Raw genomic sequence first — 14,118 nt, forward strand, 5'->3', positions numbered from 1 at the left:
GGGTGACTTCTGAGGGTGGTCTGAAAAGGCATTGCACTTCTGCCTTGGACTCCTGCATTACTTGCTCCAGGGAAAGCCAACTGCCATGCTCTGAAGATATTCAAACAGCTTTGTGGAGAGCCACTGAGGCCCATCTTGCAGCCAGCACTAACTTGCCAGCCCGGAGTGAATTAGCCAGGAAGTGGATCCTCCAGCCCCAGTCAAGCCTGCGGATGATGACAGCCCAAGCCCATGCAACTCATGAGGGACCTCCAAGCCAGACCTACCCAACCAGGCCACTTCCAGCTTCCTAACACTGGGAAACTGAGAAAGATAATGTACAATTATTGTTTTTAGTCACTACGTTTTGGAGTAAACAGAACACAAATTTTCTGAAAACAAACAAACAAAACCTGTCACATACTTGGGTAATTGTTCAAGCATGAACTAGAAAAGAAGGAGATGGTCTGAGAAGTCTCCCTCAGTTGGTGCCTTTCTAATATGACCTGTTGGCCAAGGTGATTGATGACATTATATGAGTTTAGAGAGTTTTTCCTGGGAGCGATGATTAATACTGCATATGCCCAACCAGCTGCACAATCTGATTAGAGAAGTTATGATGTTGGCAAATTGCAAGGCATTCAATGTCTAACTGTTGAATGAATGAAAGAAACAACAAACAGGGCAGGCGTCACTAATTAATAAAAAAATTTGAATTTGCTACAAAATTACTTGCATTTATCCTCCTTCAGCTTAGAGACAATACATAAATATCCTTTTACAAATTGCTAATCTCACTACCAGTAGTCCAGAATGAGAAATTTAACATTTTTAAACTGTGTTTGCCAGAGTGTCTCTCAGCCTGAGGACATCTGTCTGCGGAGTTGCGGCTTATGCATGCTGGGTACAGCCAGGGTCTGGGTAGGAGTGGGCTGCAGCAGGGAATGAGTCCAAGCTTACACTGACTTCTTGGAGAGGGCAATTGTATTAGTCCGTTTTTGCACTGTTATAAAGAAATACCTGAAACTGGGTACTTTATAAAGAAAAGAGGTTTAATTGACTCACAGTTCCACAGGCTGTACAGAAAGCATGGCTGGGGAGGCCTTAGGAAACTTACAATCATAGTGGAAGGCAAAGGGGAAACAAGCACATTTACATAGCAGGAGCAGGAGGAAGAGAGTGAAGGGTGGGAAGTGGGGTGCTACACACTTTTAAACAACCAGATCTCACGAGAACTCTACCATGAGACAGCCCTAGGGGATGGTGCTGAATCATTAGACACCACCCCAATGATCCAATCACCTCCTACCAGGCCCCACCTCCAACACAAGGGATTACATTTCAATATGAGATTTGAGTGGGGCACAAAGCCAAACCATATCACCAATTCTACCAAGCTTGTACTACTGAATAAAGAAGATCCTTCATGTATGCATGCTTGTACACATGAACTCACAAATGTTTACTGAGTTCCTGCTATGATTCAGGTCGCATGCCAGGCTATAGCGATACAAGGTGAGCAAAAACAGATGTGATCCCTGTCCTCATGGAGCTTACAGTCAAGCTGGGTGATGGATGAGTAGCTATGGAGATAAGCATGAAAATTCAGCCACGGGAAGGACCACAAAAGCAAGTTCTATGGTGCTGTGAGTGAGTAGAAAGGGGAGATTTTACCTGGTCAAAGGGTTCTAGGGAAACTCTAATAAAAGCTGAGCTTTGAAGGATAGGTGGAAAGGCAGAAAGGGACGGGGGATGGGATCACTTGGTGCAAAAACCCTGTGAAGAGGCAGCAAGGTGACCGCAAGACTGAAAGGGCAGGGTGACTGGAGTGACCGTGGATGGGATCTTCTTTGGAGAAGGGGGAAGGAGACTTGAAAAGGCCTCAGCACCGCAGAGGAGATGGAGGAACAAAGGCAGGAGAAGCAGAAGACAGGTCAGGACAGGCTCCAGTGTCAGAAGTCAGGGAAAGATGCTTCCAGAACAAGGAAGAGGCCTGTAGGCTGAATGCGCTGAGGGCTCACAAAATCATGATTGAATCTAGACAGAGAGTAAGGTCCCCTCCCAGAGTGGAAGCTACCTATAAAACAGCTCAAGCCTGCTTTTTCATTTCAGGAGCGCCATATGAATAACAATTCAGTACTATCTGTGAGCTGTGTTAGGGAAGCACATTGATTTGGATGCTACAGAATCACAGAATATTTTCTCCTAGATGTTTTTGTGCAGATTCTAAAGAATGTAAGGAAAATCGACTTTGCTTCTCAAGCGTGGCCAGAGAGCAATAGTTATAATGTGGATGCAGAAGATGGTGCTTTTTCTTAAGTCAGGGAAATCTAACTGTAAATAAAAGAGGCCCTCATCCTAAATGCCTCCCTGTCAACATTTTATTACTTACGAATTCAACACTGGAGAATTCTTGTTTTGATGGCCTATTGTGCAAAGGGCACTGTGTTTGCAGGTGGAGTATCAGGGTTTGCCTCCTAGCTGTGTTATTCCTTAACTGCATGAACATCGGCTGGACACAGAACCTAAGTTTCTGCCTCTGTAAAATGGGCATAATAAAGTGTCACCCTCCCTGATGGTTCATGTGGATGAATGAGCACACACGTTGTGACTATGTGAGTTGCAGAGCACTACATCCTTATGGAGAAAAGACCATAAAGCCTTATCAGTCACTTATTTACATGCTAGTTAGAAGGAGGTGATTGGATCCTTGAAGGAAGGCTTGATGGGTGGTGAGAAGGGTGCAGTATGAAAGGGCATGATGTGCTTGGGTAGGTGCCTTAGAGGGAGACATCAGCCAGGAGGGAAAGGGGCTGGGATCACCACTGGCGAAATGTCTATTTCATCACTTCCTCCAGGCCAGTCACACTGCACAGATGGCAAAGCCCCCGCAGCTGTCAGCTGGTGCAGATGCCATTTCACAGGTGACCACAGTCTGTGCTCTGATCATGGGCCAGGCACACAGGTGGGGTTCATTATGGGACTACTGAACAAATGATGAATGTCCCCATTTCCAGAGTGAGTGCCTATCTGTCCTCATGCTATCTGAGGCATGGGGGGCTTGAGTGGCATGCCCTGTACACACCAGCATGGGCTCGGATGGGCAGCTCTGCACTGCTCATGGACTAGCAGTTGTGGTCTGCTCTCGACAAGATGCTGGGAGTCAGAAAAATGCAGCCTGGGAAGGCGGCCAGACATATGTTTTCTTAGCATAATGCCGGGCCAGCTTTTCAAACTGCCAACTGCAACTTGAAGACTACATTTTGAGCTCTTGTTCCACTCAGATTTACTAATGTCTCCTCCCCAAACTGTGCTCTTTTTAATTCCACAGGATTAGCGTGATTAGAGTGAACATACCCCTATGTCTGCCTATGAGAAGTAGACATAGGGTTAAAAATCTCCTTGGTGGGAAAATAAGTAAAGGAAGTGTTGCACAACATTCATAAAAATTCCTTTAAGCTCCATGGCCTGAAGATTACAGCACTTGTCACATTGGATTGTGATTGTTTTCAGTTGTTTGTTTATCTGTTGCATTTGACTGTGAGCGCTTCGAAGCATGGGCTGTCTGTGTCTTAGTCACATTTGCACCCCCAGATTCTACTACATGGCATGGAACAAAAATAGGTGTTCAACAAAGGATATATAAAGGAATAGATGAATGAATGATTTCTCCTGTCCCCATTGACAAGCAGTAGTTGGCAGAATTGGAATATCTTCTTCCATGTGTGGAATGTAGGCTGGATTGACCTGGGCCATTGGACAGAAACTTAGAACACAAATCTGTGAGTTTTTAAATTTAATCATGCCAACCATGCATATGTGAGGCTGGTGTCTGACACCTTAATCCTTTATGTTTCACTAATTCCCAGTAGATTTGTACAATAGAAGAGAATTGCCTTGGCACTGCCTTGCAGTGGAAACATGTTAGAACTTCTGTGCAGAGGAAGTGTGTTTTGGGCAATGATAGATTCATGGCAGGGTGTTTTTTAAGAAGCACCATTTCTTGTCTGCATCTTTGAAACTCTAAGAACATGAGTGATATAACATTGAGGTCTCATGTAGTTGTTTGCTAAGAGGGATTGGTCACTAACTGGATGATAAGGAAGTGTCTCCGATAAATCTGCAGTGGACACGGGGACATGGCGTGTGCAAAACAGACTTTTATTTGTCCTATCTCCCCTGATCCTCATAGTTTTAATGAAAATGGGAGAGAGGGAAGGACCTTCTGAGAGTCATGTGTGGTGGAGAGAGATGTGTACTTGGGGTCAGAGGCTCAGACTGGACTCCCAGGTGCACCAGTTAAAGGGCCAAGCACATGCCACACGCCTTCTTGGAGCCTTGATTTTCTCCTGTAAAATCAGAATAGTGCCCCTAAAGTTGTTGTGAGAATCGGAACGAAATGAGTACTGTTCAAGAAAAGAAGTAAAACATTATTTTATTATTTTATTTTATTGCCAATTAGAAGCTATTTCTATCACCCTTCTCCCAGGTCAAGGCGAAACTGAGATGGCAGTGTCGACTTGTCTGCTTCTATTTTCTTTTCCCTTTTCCCTCTGTTCATAGAATCCTGGGGACTGATGTGTTCCTCCAGATCTGCTGTGTCCGATTTATTGAGCTCCCCACAGTCACAGCAAGTGCTGTAGGAGCACACTCTCTTTTGTTCTCCTTCTATGTAGTCTTTTAAAAATATCACTATTGTGTAATGGGTATTGTGTAGTGTCCTGCGGCGATCACAATATGCAGATATATTCAAATGTGGTGCTTAAAAAGGAATTAAAGAGCCACATGAGCCAAATTGAAGACTGAACAAGATTAAATGTCAGATGAATAATATGAGACACGCACTTTCAACGCTCTACTTGAGTCTGTACTGGAAGGTCATTTGAACTTGCTTCCCATTTATCCATATGAAACACGAGAATAGCAATTTAATTTACCCTATCACATAGGAATGCCACGACAATGTGTATGAGGAGTGCTGAACTCCTTGGATGTATAGTTATTTTAAAAATAACTAGAACAGGAAATAGTGTATATGAACACAAGCTGATCTGTAAAGCCAGAAAAGACCACAGAACTAAGGCAGACTAATAAGGCATTGATTTTAATGACTGGCCATCCATGCAGCCCCAGAGCAACCTCCACTCTGTTTGGTTTTGATGAACAAAATAGAAGCAACAATCAAGACATCAGGAAATTACATGAAAAAACATTTAAATCTTAAAATCTTTCACAGGACAACAGTATTGATATTGGACTCAAAACTGACAAGAAGGAAGAAAACTTCTGTGTGCTCATATTTTTGAGATGACCACGTTGAGAACAGATGACTGACTCCGAGTTCCATTTTCTTTAAGATATTTTGAGCCTAAAGGTAATAATACGTTTTGATTAAAACACACATTCTCATATTTGTAACGAAATCAGAATCAGAACTCATAAGTGTCAGTAATTTCATTTAATATCAAACAGCCCATGGTTGAGGGTTCTGAAACTCTAAAATTGGAAGTAATTTTGCATTGTGCTTCACTCTGAAATGTACCCCTAAGAAAGTTGCTCTAATAAGTATCATTCTGGGGAGGAAGGTAAGTGCACATGCATCTCCTGAGGATGCAGGGAAGGAAACTGATGTCTGTTGAGCTTTCACTGTGTGCATCTAGAGATTATGTCATATGATTTGTTCATTACAATGAAATTAAAGAGTGACATCCTGAAATTACAGAAGTCACAATGGAGAGTTAACGAGCAGCATGAGAATAGTGTGACTTGGTATATTGCAAATCCTCTTTTTCTCCACATCCAATGAGTCAGAAAATCTCCCAAACCATACCTTTAAGATGCATCCAGAACCTCACTGGTTCTCGTGCCCCACTGCTGTCCATCATGTCCAGGCACTGTCTTGCTTCACTGGGATTGTAAGAGCCTGCTTACCCGTGTCTCCTCTGATCAGAATTCTCCAGTGTCGCCCTTCGCCTCTCAGAGTGAAAGCCTAAACCCTTCCTGCAGCCTGTAAGGTCCTCAGTGCTGCCTCCCCTTCTCTGCTTTTAACTTAACTCCTGCTATTCATCTGCTTTTAGTCACTGCTAATCCCCGGGGTCTACAGCAGTGTTGGGGACAGAGTAGATCACAATAAGTATTTGCTGAATGAATGAATGAATGGCAATTAACCTCAGCATTTCCTGGATGTTACTGTATTTGGTTCTGTGATGGCCTCTTTTGGGTGACAGATGAGCAATAAAGATAAGTCTTGGTTCTTGTCCTCTTAAGAACAGGGGGGAGTGCACTAGTCAAGACTCATTGGTTACAGAAAATAGAAATCTCATTCCAAGTTAGCAAAAGGGAATGTGCTGTCCCCAGAACCAGCGTTCAGAAAGCGCAGGGGTGAGGTGGAGCCCGGGACTCTTGCATCTGCCCGGCTCTTTTCTACCCACCTGGCCGCTCTCCATGCGTGGCTTCCTTCTCTCCGGCTGGTGTCCCTGGAGGCTGGAGCCAGAGCCACAGGCCCATCCTGGCTACTGCACTGGTGTTCGGTGGCCGCTGTGAGAAATAATTACAAACGGGGTGGGTGGCTTAAACAACAGAAATCTGCTCTCTCAGTCTTGGAGGCCAGAAGTCTGAAATCAGTTCCACTGGCCTGAAGTCCAGCACAGGCTCTGGAGGAGCCTCTTCCAGCCTCTGGTGAGGGCTGCCAGCATCCCTGGGCTGTGGGTGCATCGTTCCCATGGCTGCCTCCGTCCTCACCTGGATTTCTCTTGTGTGCGTCAATCTCCCTCTCCTCTGTTTTATAAGTTACATACATGACTGCATTAGGGCCCACCCAGATAATCCACGATAATCTCTCCGTCTCAGCATGCTTAATTGCTTTTTAATAAACCATGTGAGGTGACATTCACAGGGCCAGGGACTAGGACAGGAATGTCTTTTTGGGGAGGAAGGCTGTGTTTCAGCCTGCCATGGCTACCATCCTTCCAAATCCACGAATGATGGGAGAAAGAGACGTTTCCACCAGCCCGTGTTAGAAGAGTCCCAACTCTGAGTGACCCTGTCTAGGCCACTGCAGAGCCCTGAGCCAGTGGGGAAGTGGGGCTTTGGGAAGGAGTGGGAGTAAGGAGGGGGCCTGTCACTTGGTTGGAGTTGGGGAGGGAGCTACCATTCCCCCAAAATAGGCAGAGCCGGGTGGCTGCTGGTGAGACAGAAACCACACAGCTCCATTAAATGGCATGTGGGGAAACATGATAACATAAGGGAGTAATGCAGGAAAGTGTGTTTGGGCTGGGCGTGGTGGCTCACGCCTGTAATCCCAGCACTTTGGGAGGCCAAGGTGGGCGGATTGCTTGAGCTCAGGAGTTCGAGACCAGCCTGGGCAACGTGGGGAAACCCTGTCTCTACAAAACATACAAAAATGAGCTGGGCATGGTGGCTGAAACCTGTAGTCCCAGCCACTTAGGAGGCTGAGGCAGGAGAATGGCTTGAGCCTGGGATATGGTGGTTGCAGTGAGCCAAGACTGCACCACTGCACTCCAGCCTGGGCGGCAGAGGCAGAGGGAGACCCTGTCTCAAAACAAGAACAAAAAGAAAAAGAAAAACAAACAAACAAAAACCTTTGCTGGGAAGCAGGAGAGTTTCCTGGAAAGGAAGGCGGTAGGTTTACGCCTTTCCTGGGTGCTCAAATTCAAAGAGATACTGTATTTCTGGTTTTCATTTCTTTACAATTCATTTACCTTTTTTTTTCCCCTCTGCAGAACACAAATCCGGTCAAGTTTTGGGTTGTCATGAGGGAGAACTGACATAGCGCTGGGCGGTGAGTTCAGCCAGGTTATCTCTGCGAGGACTCGGTCGGCGGCGGACAGCAGCACGCGGCGTCCAGGACCCGGCCTTCCTAGAGCTTAGGTCACTGTAGCCTCCAGGGGCGCTCCGAGTCCATCTGGAGGGCCGCGAGGCTTCCAGGCTGGAAGGAGGAATAGGGAGAAGGAGGAATAGGGAGAAGGAGGAATAGGGAGACCTGGGGCAGTGTTACAATTACAGAAAAGGGAGAGGCGAGGTCCGCTGAGTCCTTGGCCTGGGCAACAAGGCACACTGAAAACTGGGTTCCTTTTCGACCCGCATCGTGCGCGCCCTAGAAATGACAGCCAGACGGAGCAGGGTCTAAGGACGCTGAAAACCCCTGACGTGGGCGCGCTGGGTGAGGGTAGGGACGTGGAAGGACTGGGCTAGCCACAGGAACTACAGCGCTGCGGACCGGGTGAGGGGTCCCGGCCCGAGTCCCCACGTGGGGCGCAGAGGTGTTTCTGTAAGGGGACAAAGGGCATTCCTCAGCGCGATGGGCGACTTCCCCAGCCAGAAAATGAGAGGGTTAGACGAGGGGAGGAACTTCCTCAGCCACTTGGCCCGGCACAGCGACCGCCCCAAGTTCAGAACCGCTAAGTCAGTCCGGGGCGCTCCGGCCCCTTCGTCCCGCGCCCCGCCCGCCTCCAGCCCGGGCCCCGCCGCCCCCGTCGCCCCTGTCGCCCGGGTCGCCCCCGCCGGTCCTGGCCCCGGCCCCGCACGCCGGCAGGGGGCGCCCGAGCGCAGCTAAAAGGCTCGGCGGGAGGTCGGCGGCCTCAGTGGCGGAGCGCGGCTGCCGGTGCGCTGCCGGGAGCGATCGCCGCGGGGCAGGGGCGCGGCGGGCACCGCGCAGAGCGCGCAGAACAGACGGACGGCGGCGGGGACCCGACGGCGGCGCCTCGGCACTCCCCAGACTCCGGCCAGCGCCCCCCTGCCAGCCGCAAGCACCCAGCCCCGGCCCACCCCGGGCTCTCGATGGCCCCCGAGGCCGGGGCGACCCTGCGCGCGCCGCGCCGGCTGTCCTGGGCGGCGCTGCTGCTCTTGGCCGCGCTGCTCCCCGTCGCCTCCTCGGCGGGGGCCCCAGGTACGCGCCGCGCCCGGGCCCCCGGCGCTCCTCAGCTCTCTGCGCACCCTCCTGCGCTCGGGCCCCGTCGTCCCGCTCAGTGCTGGCTACGGGTCGTGTCACTAGCCTGTGCGTCCTCGTCACTCGCGGGTCGGGGCACTTGGCGCCCTGTGTGGGTGGCGGGAGCGGGGACGCCTCGGTGCCCGGGGACCGCAGCGCGCTGGCGTTTAACTTTGCCGTCGCCCGCCCTGGAGTCGGGAGGCTCCAGCCGTCTAAGTGTCCCGGGAGATTCAGGCACAGCGGGGAAAAAAGGAAAAGAAAGGCGACTTTCAGCGTGCGGGCTGGGGTAATGCCTTTCTTTGCCCAGAATTTCTCGGGAGCGTAGGTGGTCATCCTACTTTCTCCGCGTTCACCTCTCCCGAGGCAGGATGACGGGCGCACTCGGGAGACCGGAGGGAGGCAGAGCAGGGCTGTTCTAGAAGGTCGTGGGGGAAAGGCTGCGAGCTGCCGCAGGGCGTCGGGTGCCTCTGCGCTCTGGAGGAGACACGCTCCAGTGCCAGCTCGGCTCCAGGCGGCAGGAGGCCCGCGCGCGCGGGGGGAACGTTCAAGCTGGGAGAAAATGTTTGTCTTGAGAGGAGGGAGAGGGAAATGAGAAAGCTGATTCCAGAGAAACTCGCCCTTCCCCAATGGCTGAGGCTGCAGCCAGGATGGATGCTTCCTTTGAGGGCAATGCTTTTCAGAAAATGCTAGCGCGCTCCTGTCAGATTTCTTGCAAGCTTCCTGCAGAGAGAGACAAGTTTGTGGCGAGGTTTTCATTCCTAAGCCTTTGGCGCCCTTGTTCCCACCTCCTGTGCAGGCATTTTTACACTTGAAACTGGCTTTTAGGTCATTGGTTTGTAGAAATCCAAGAAGCAGACAATGATCGTCAGATACTATTCCAACGAGGGTACCAGTTTTATGATGCTATTTAGTGTATATATTGTTCTCTTACTTCAGGGGTAAAGGAAGAAAAGTTGGGGATCACATTACTTTGTGACTTTTTGGTAGATACATCATCCCAATGCTTGGCTCAGGTTTATGCGAGGTATTCTGATGCCAATGCCACTTTCTCATAAAAGGCAGTGCCTGCCGTAGGGTCTTTTTCTTCCCATTAGTGAACTCTAGGAAAGTATTCACTGAATATTTTGCACAGTACTTGAGAGGAATAAAACTAAATAAAGTCTTCCAACTTCCCCACCTACAACTCCTGGCTTTTGTTTTTCTAAGTGAAAATTTTCCGAGTGTTGGAAGAGTTTTTGTTTCTGAAAATGGTCTGAAACTGGAACCAGTGCTGCCCTGGCTTTGTGGCGATTCCAGCCTTCTGCCTTTCCGATTCCTCTGCCACCTGCCCGTGGGTTGCATGTGAGTGGGTCCGAGCGGGGTTGTTTGTGAGAGCTCCTGGAATCCCACCGCGATCTGCACTCTTGCTTTTTCGCCTTCTGCTCTGTGAATCACTGTGCTGAGGAATGCTGGGGCTGGACGGCTTCCCAGCCCTTCTCTCTACTGTGTTGACGTGGGATCTACAGTCAAATGATGACCAGACTAGAGGTGGACAAAGGAGGACAGGCACATTTCAGAATGAAATCTACTAAATTTAAATTAAGTAATAGAAGGATAGAAACAGACATAGCAACCTGTAGATAGCTCCCCATGCTGTGGATGAAATTATGGGGTACATAATTTCTTTCATGGGCTCCCTTTGACAGCAACGTCGTGGATAGACTGCTCCCTCTCTCTGGTTGAACTAATGCATGGACCAAGCGAGCTGCTTGTGTCAAGCTCTCCCCTTCACCACCCTTTTGGGGCCAGAATCTCTGTAAGGAAATTACCCACGGCCACATAATAGTGGCTCCGAGGGACTTTGCTTAAAGCAGGACACACTGAAGATCTGGATAAGCCCTTCAGTGTAGGGTCAATTAAACATAAAACAAAATAAGCAAGCAGTGTCCCCTCCTCCACACATATTCATCCCTACAATAGGATACTATGCAAACATTAAAATTATGATGGCCTTGCCAGTCTGGTATGATACATTTTTCTAAACACATGTGGATGTACTCACACATGCACATATTTGCAGTGGGTATCTTAGGATGGTTAGGGATGATTTTTATTTTCTTCTTTAAAGAAGCTTTTAGGGAATTTTCCATGTCAAAACTATTTTCAAAGTAATACTAAGATTACTAAGATGCTATTTTCCTTTTTCACAGTTGACATTTGCACTGAGGGTGCAAAAGCTTGATGGGTAAACTGCGGGTGTCTTACTGAGAATCAAGGCAGGGACATCATCATGCACTAGTAGTCTTTGAATTTTGGGGGGACTTTGCAGTTAAAAAAAATTTGCCAGTTTCATTAAGAATGTTCTTGATGCCACAGTAAAATTATTAATTTTACCAAATCTTTGTATCTTTGAGTGTATGTCTTTTTAATAGTGTAAATAAATGGGAAGGACACATAAGTTACTACTGCTGATGACCAAGTTCAGTGGCAACCCCAGGGGGAAGCACTGGTGTGATTGTTTGTGTTATGCATTAAGCTAGCTGGTTTTTTAAAATGGAATGTGGTATTTACCACAAAGAATGACAACAGACAAACTAGAGTTATTCTGACTTGGGTATTTGGCCGATGTTTTCTCAAAAATGAACAAAGGGAACTTGCTACTTCTAGTAAAATAACTGCTATTATTGCTTGCCAATGATAACATTTCAGCTTTCAAGTGAAAATCAGAATTTTGCCAAGTTGTTTCCACCACTGTAAGCTTGAAAGTTTCCCAATATTTAATTTTTTTTTCTAGTGAGATCAATGGTGATATAAATGAATGTGATTTGTAAATGTCATCTCATAAAATGTGTCAACATTTGGATGATCTGCATAACCAAATAAACCAATAGATCCAAATGACCAGTGTATAGCCTTTCAACAATCTTGCATGGGTAAAAGGTCTGTTCAAAGTGCATGATAGCCCAATGGATTTTTAATGTAACAAAATATGAAAAATTCTTCATATGATTTCAGATTCTAAGAATTGTCTACTTGATGAATTTTGGTGTAATATCAAAGATTTTTCAAAATTATCCAAAAAGGCTATTGAAATAGTTGTCCAGCTACACATCTGTGTGAGGCTGGGTTTTCTCCAACCAAAACAATATATTGCAATAGATTGAATGCATAAGCAGATCAGAGATATTCTATTAAAAGGATTTGCCAAAATGTAGAAACAAAGCTGCTCTTCTCACTCATTTCTCTTTGTTTTGGGAAACAGTTACTTTTCATATAAATATATTTGTATGTCAACATGTAATGGTTTATTATTGTTTTTTAAAATAAATAAGTACATATTTTAGTTTTAATTCCCAGTAAAGTCAATAAGGATAGATAAAACTCACAGAAACATAACCTCCTTGGCATCCTCATAAATTTAAGAATAGAAGATAATTCAGACACCAAAATGTTTGAGACATGCTGGTATATACGGAGGGAAGTAGGTTAAAAATCAGGATGCCTGGGTGTGAGTGGCAGTGCTGTCCTGCACCCCTGGGGGCCTTGGGCTAGTCTCCGCTTCAGAATAGGTCAATTGAAGGAGGCTCCTTCCATCTCTGGGAGCCTTTAGAGCTTCCATCACAAGCTCGCCTGTGGCTCAACTTGCATGTGGCTTTATGGGGTTTCCCTGTTACTTCAGTCCTCTTTGAGAGAACGTGGTGAGACCCTCTCTCCTTTTTTGTGCACTGGAACCCGCCAATGGCAGATGGAAGAGGTGTTTTGTTCATCAACTGACCATGAAATTCATTCCTGTGGAATCAGAGGTTGTAATAGGATTGCAGAGTGACAATTTGCACCCCTGGAAAGTTATCACCAGACAGTTCCAGAGCATGATGAATATACTCTACCAAGACCATTCACATCATACTTAAGTTCTAAAGGCCCGTTCCCTGAAAACAGGAGGGGAAGGAGAGTGTATTCATTTCCTATTGCTATAACAAATTACCACACACTTAATGACTTGAAACAATACAAATTTATGATCTTTATTATAGTTATAGAGATCAGAAGTCTGAAATGTGCGGTACTGGGCAAAAATCAAGGCCTGTATTGAAACTTTAAGGGAGAATCTATTTCCTTGCTCTTTTTACCTTCTAGAGGTGCCCACATCCTTGGTTCTCGGGATTAGGACAAGGACATCTTTGGGGGATCATTATTCTTCCTACCTCAAGGGATGGGGGGGGGCAGGGAGCCTGGAAGCAAACATTTCGGGAGAGGCTCCATCACCCTTGGCTGATTAAGGAGCAGACCTCTTTTCATTGGCCCCCCATGGAACTTAGGGATTTCTTGAGTTATAATTAAACTGTTATCAGAAGCTTTTATTTCAGTTAAAAAACAGAGGTGTTTAAAGGTATAAAAGTAAAGGAGAGAAAGGACTATGTATGTGTATGTATTTACTTGTAACTGCACAGGACGTTTCTGTTAGAATACCCATGAAACTACAAACTTTGGTGCCTTTGGGGAGGAGAGCTGGGTCGCTGGGGGACAGTGGTGGATACTGTTTCATCCATCTCTTTTACCAACTTTTGTAGATGTATGTTAGAACATTTGGAATCAGGGAGGTATGTGAATTGGTTATTCACATTCGTGAGCACCCCGTTTTCCTCCCTCCTAAAACTTATCCTTGCTTATTAAAAACCTGCGTCTTCCTCCCTCGGCCCGGCCTGGGCAGCGCTTGCGCTCTGAGGCCCTTAGAGGGCGCTCCTGGACTTCTGGAGCCGAAGCCACCACCCGCAGGCCCTTCCGTGCAGCCCTAGCTGGACTTAGCTGTCGCTGCGGCTTTATAGAGATAAGCAAATTAGGACAAACATCCAGTTATCTGCCTTGTTTCTCCCTTAGTGCTTGCCTTTTGGCAATTTTTCTACTCATTGGCGCTTCCTTCATATATTAAACGGGAAAGGACAGATCACTAATTAAGAGTCGAAATGGCTGCGTGTTAGCAAATTCAAATAAGCACTGGTGAGAAAGGAAATTGCCCAGACCTGCAGCTGGGGTCAGAAGCCCGCTGGCTGTTGGGGTGCCGCTGGTGCCTCTGCAGGCCTCCACCAAAGATGCAGCAGCTGGAAGATGGGGTGAGAGCAAGGGATGTCTCACGGGTATCAGCCTTAGGAACTGCCTCCTTGGCCCTGATGGGTCCCGTCTCAGCCTCTCCCCTCCACCACCAATGTTAATTT

At 47.2% G+C, this 14,118-nt stretch overlaps 1 protein-coding gene and 1 long non-coding RNA gene across 3 annotated transcripts in view; one reads left to right on the top strand and one right to left on the bottom strand.

The window, feature by feature from the left end:
- Positions 1 to 5,017: 5,017 nt before the first annotated feature.
- Positions 5,018 to 8,440, bottom strand: LOC134810253 (uncharacterized). The gene is made up of 3 exons (XR_010157858.1): positions 7,701 to 8,440; positions 6,411 to 6,516; positions 5,018 to 5,347 (listed from the first exon to the last, which is right to left on the bottom strand). It is a non-coding gene; the product is annotated as an uncharacterized LOC134810253 (long non-coding RNA).
- Positions 8,441 to 8,581: 141 nt separating this feature from the next.
- FNDC1 (fibronectin type III domain containing 1) overlaps positions 8,582 to 14,118 on the top strand; it is a 102,217-nt gene continuing 96,680 nt past the window's right edge. Inside the window, exon 1 of one of the 2 annotated variants that reach the window (XM_518834.8) lies at positions 8,582 to 8,887. In XM_518834.8, coding sequence (XP_518834.8) covers positions 8,779 to 8,887 — 109 coding nt within the window. In that variant the 5' untranslated portion in view covers positions 8,582 to 8,778. The remainder of the gene's footprint in view (positions 8,888 to 14,118) is intronic. The other variant, XM_009452328.4, reaches the window with a different exon arrangement.

The sequence above is a fragment of the Pan troglodytes genome, chromosome 5 (assembly GCF_028858775.2).
Source record: "Pan troglodytes isolate AG18354 chromosome 5, NHGRI_mPanTro3-v2.0_pri, whole genome shotgun sequence".
NCBI lineage: Eukaryota > Metazoa > Chordata > Mammalia > Primates > Hominidae > Pan > Pan troglodytes.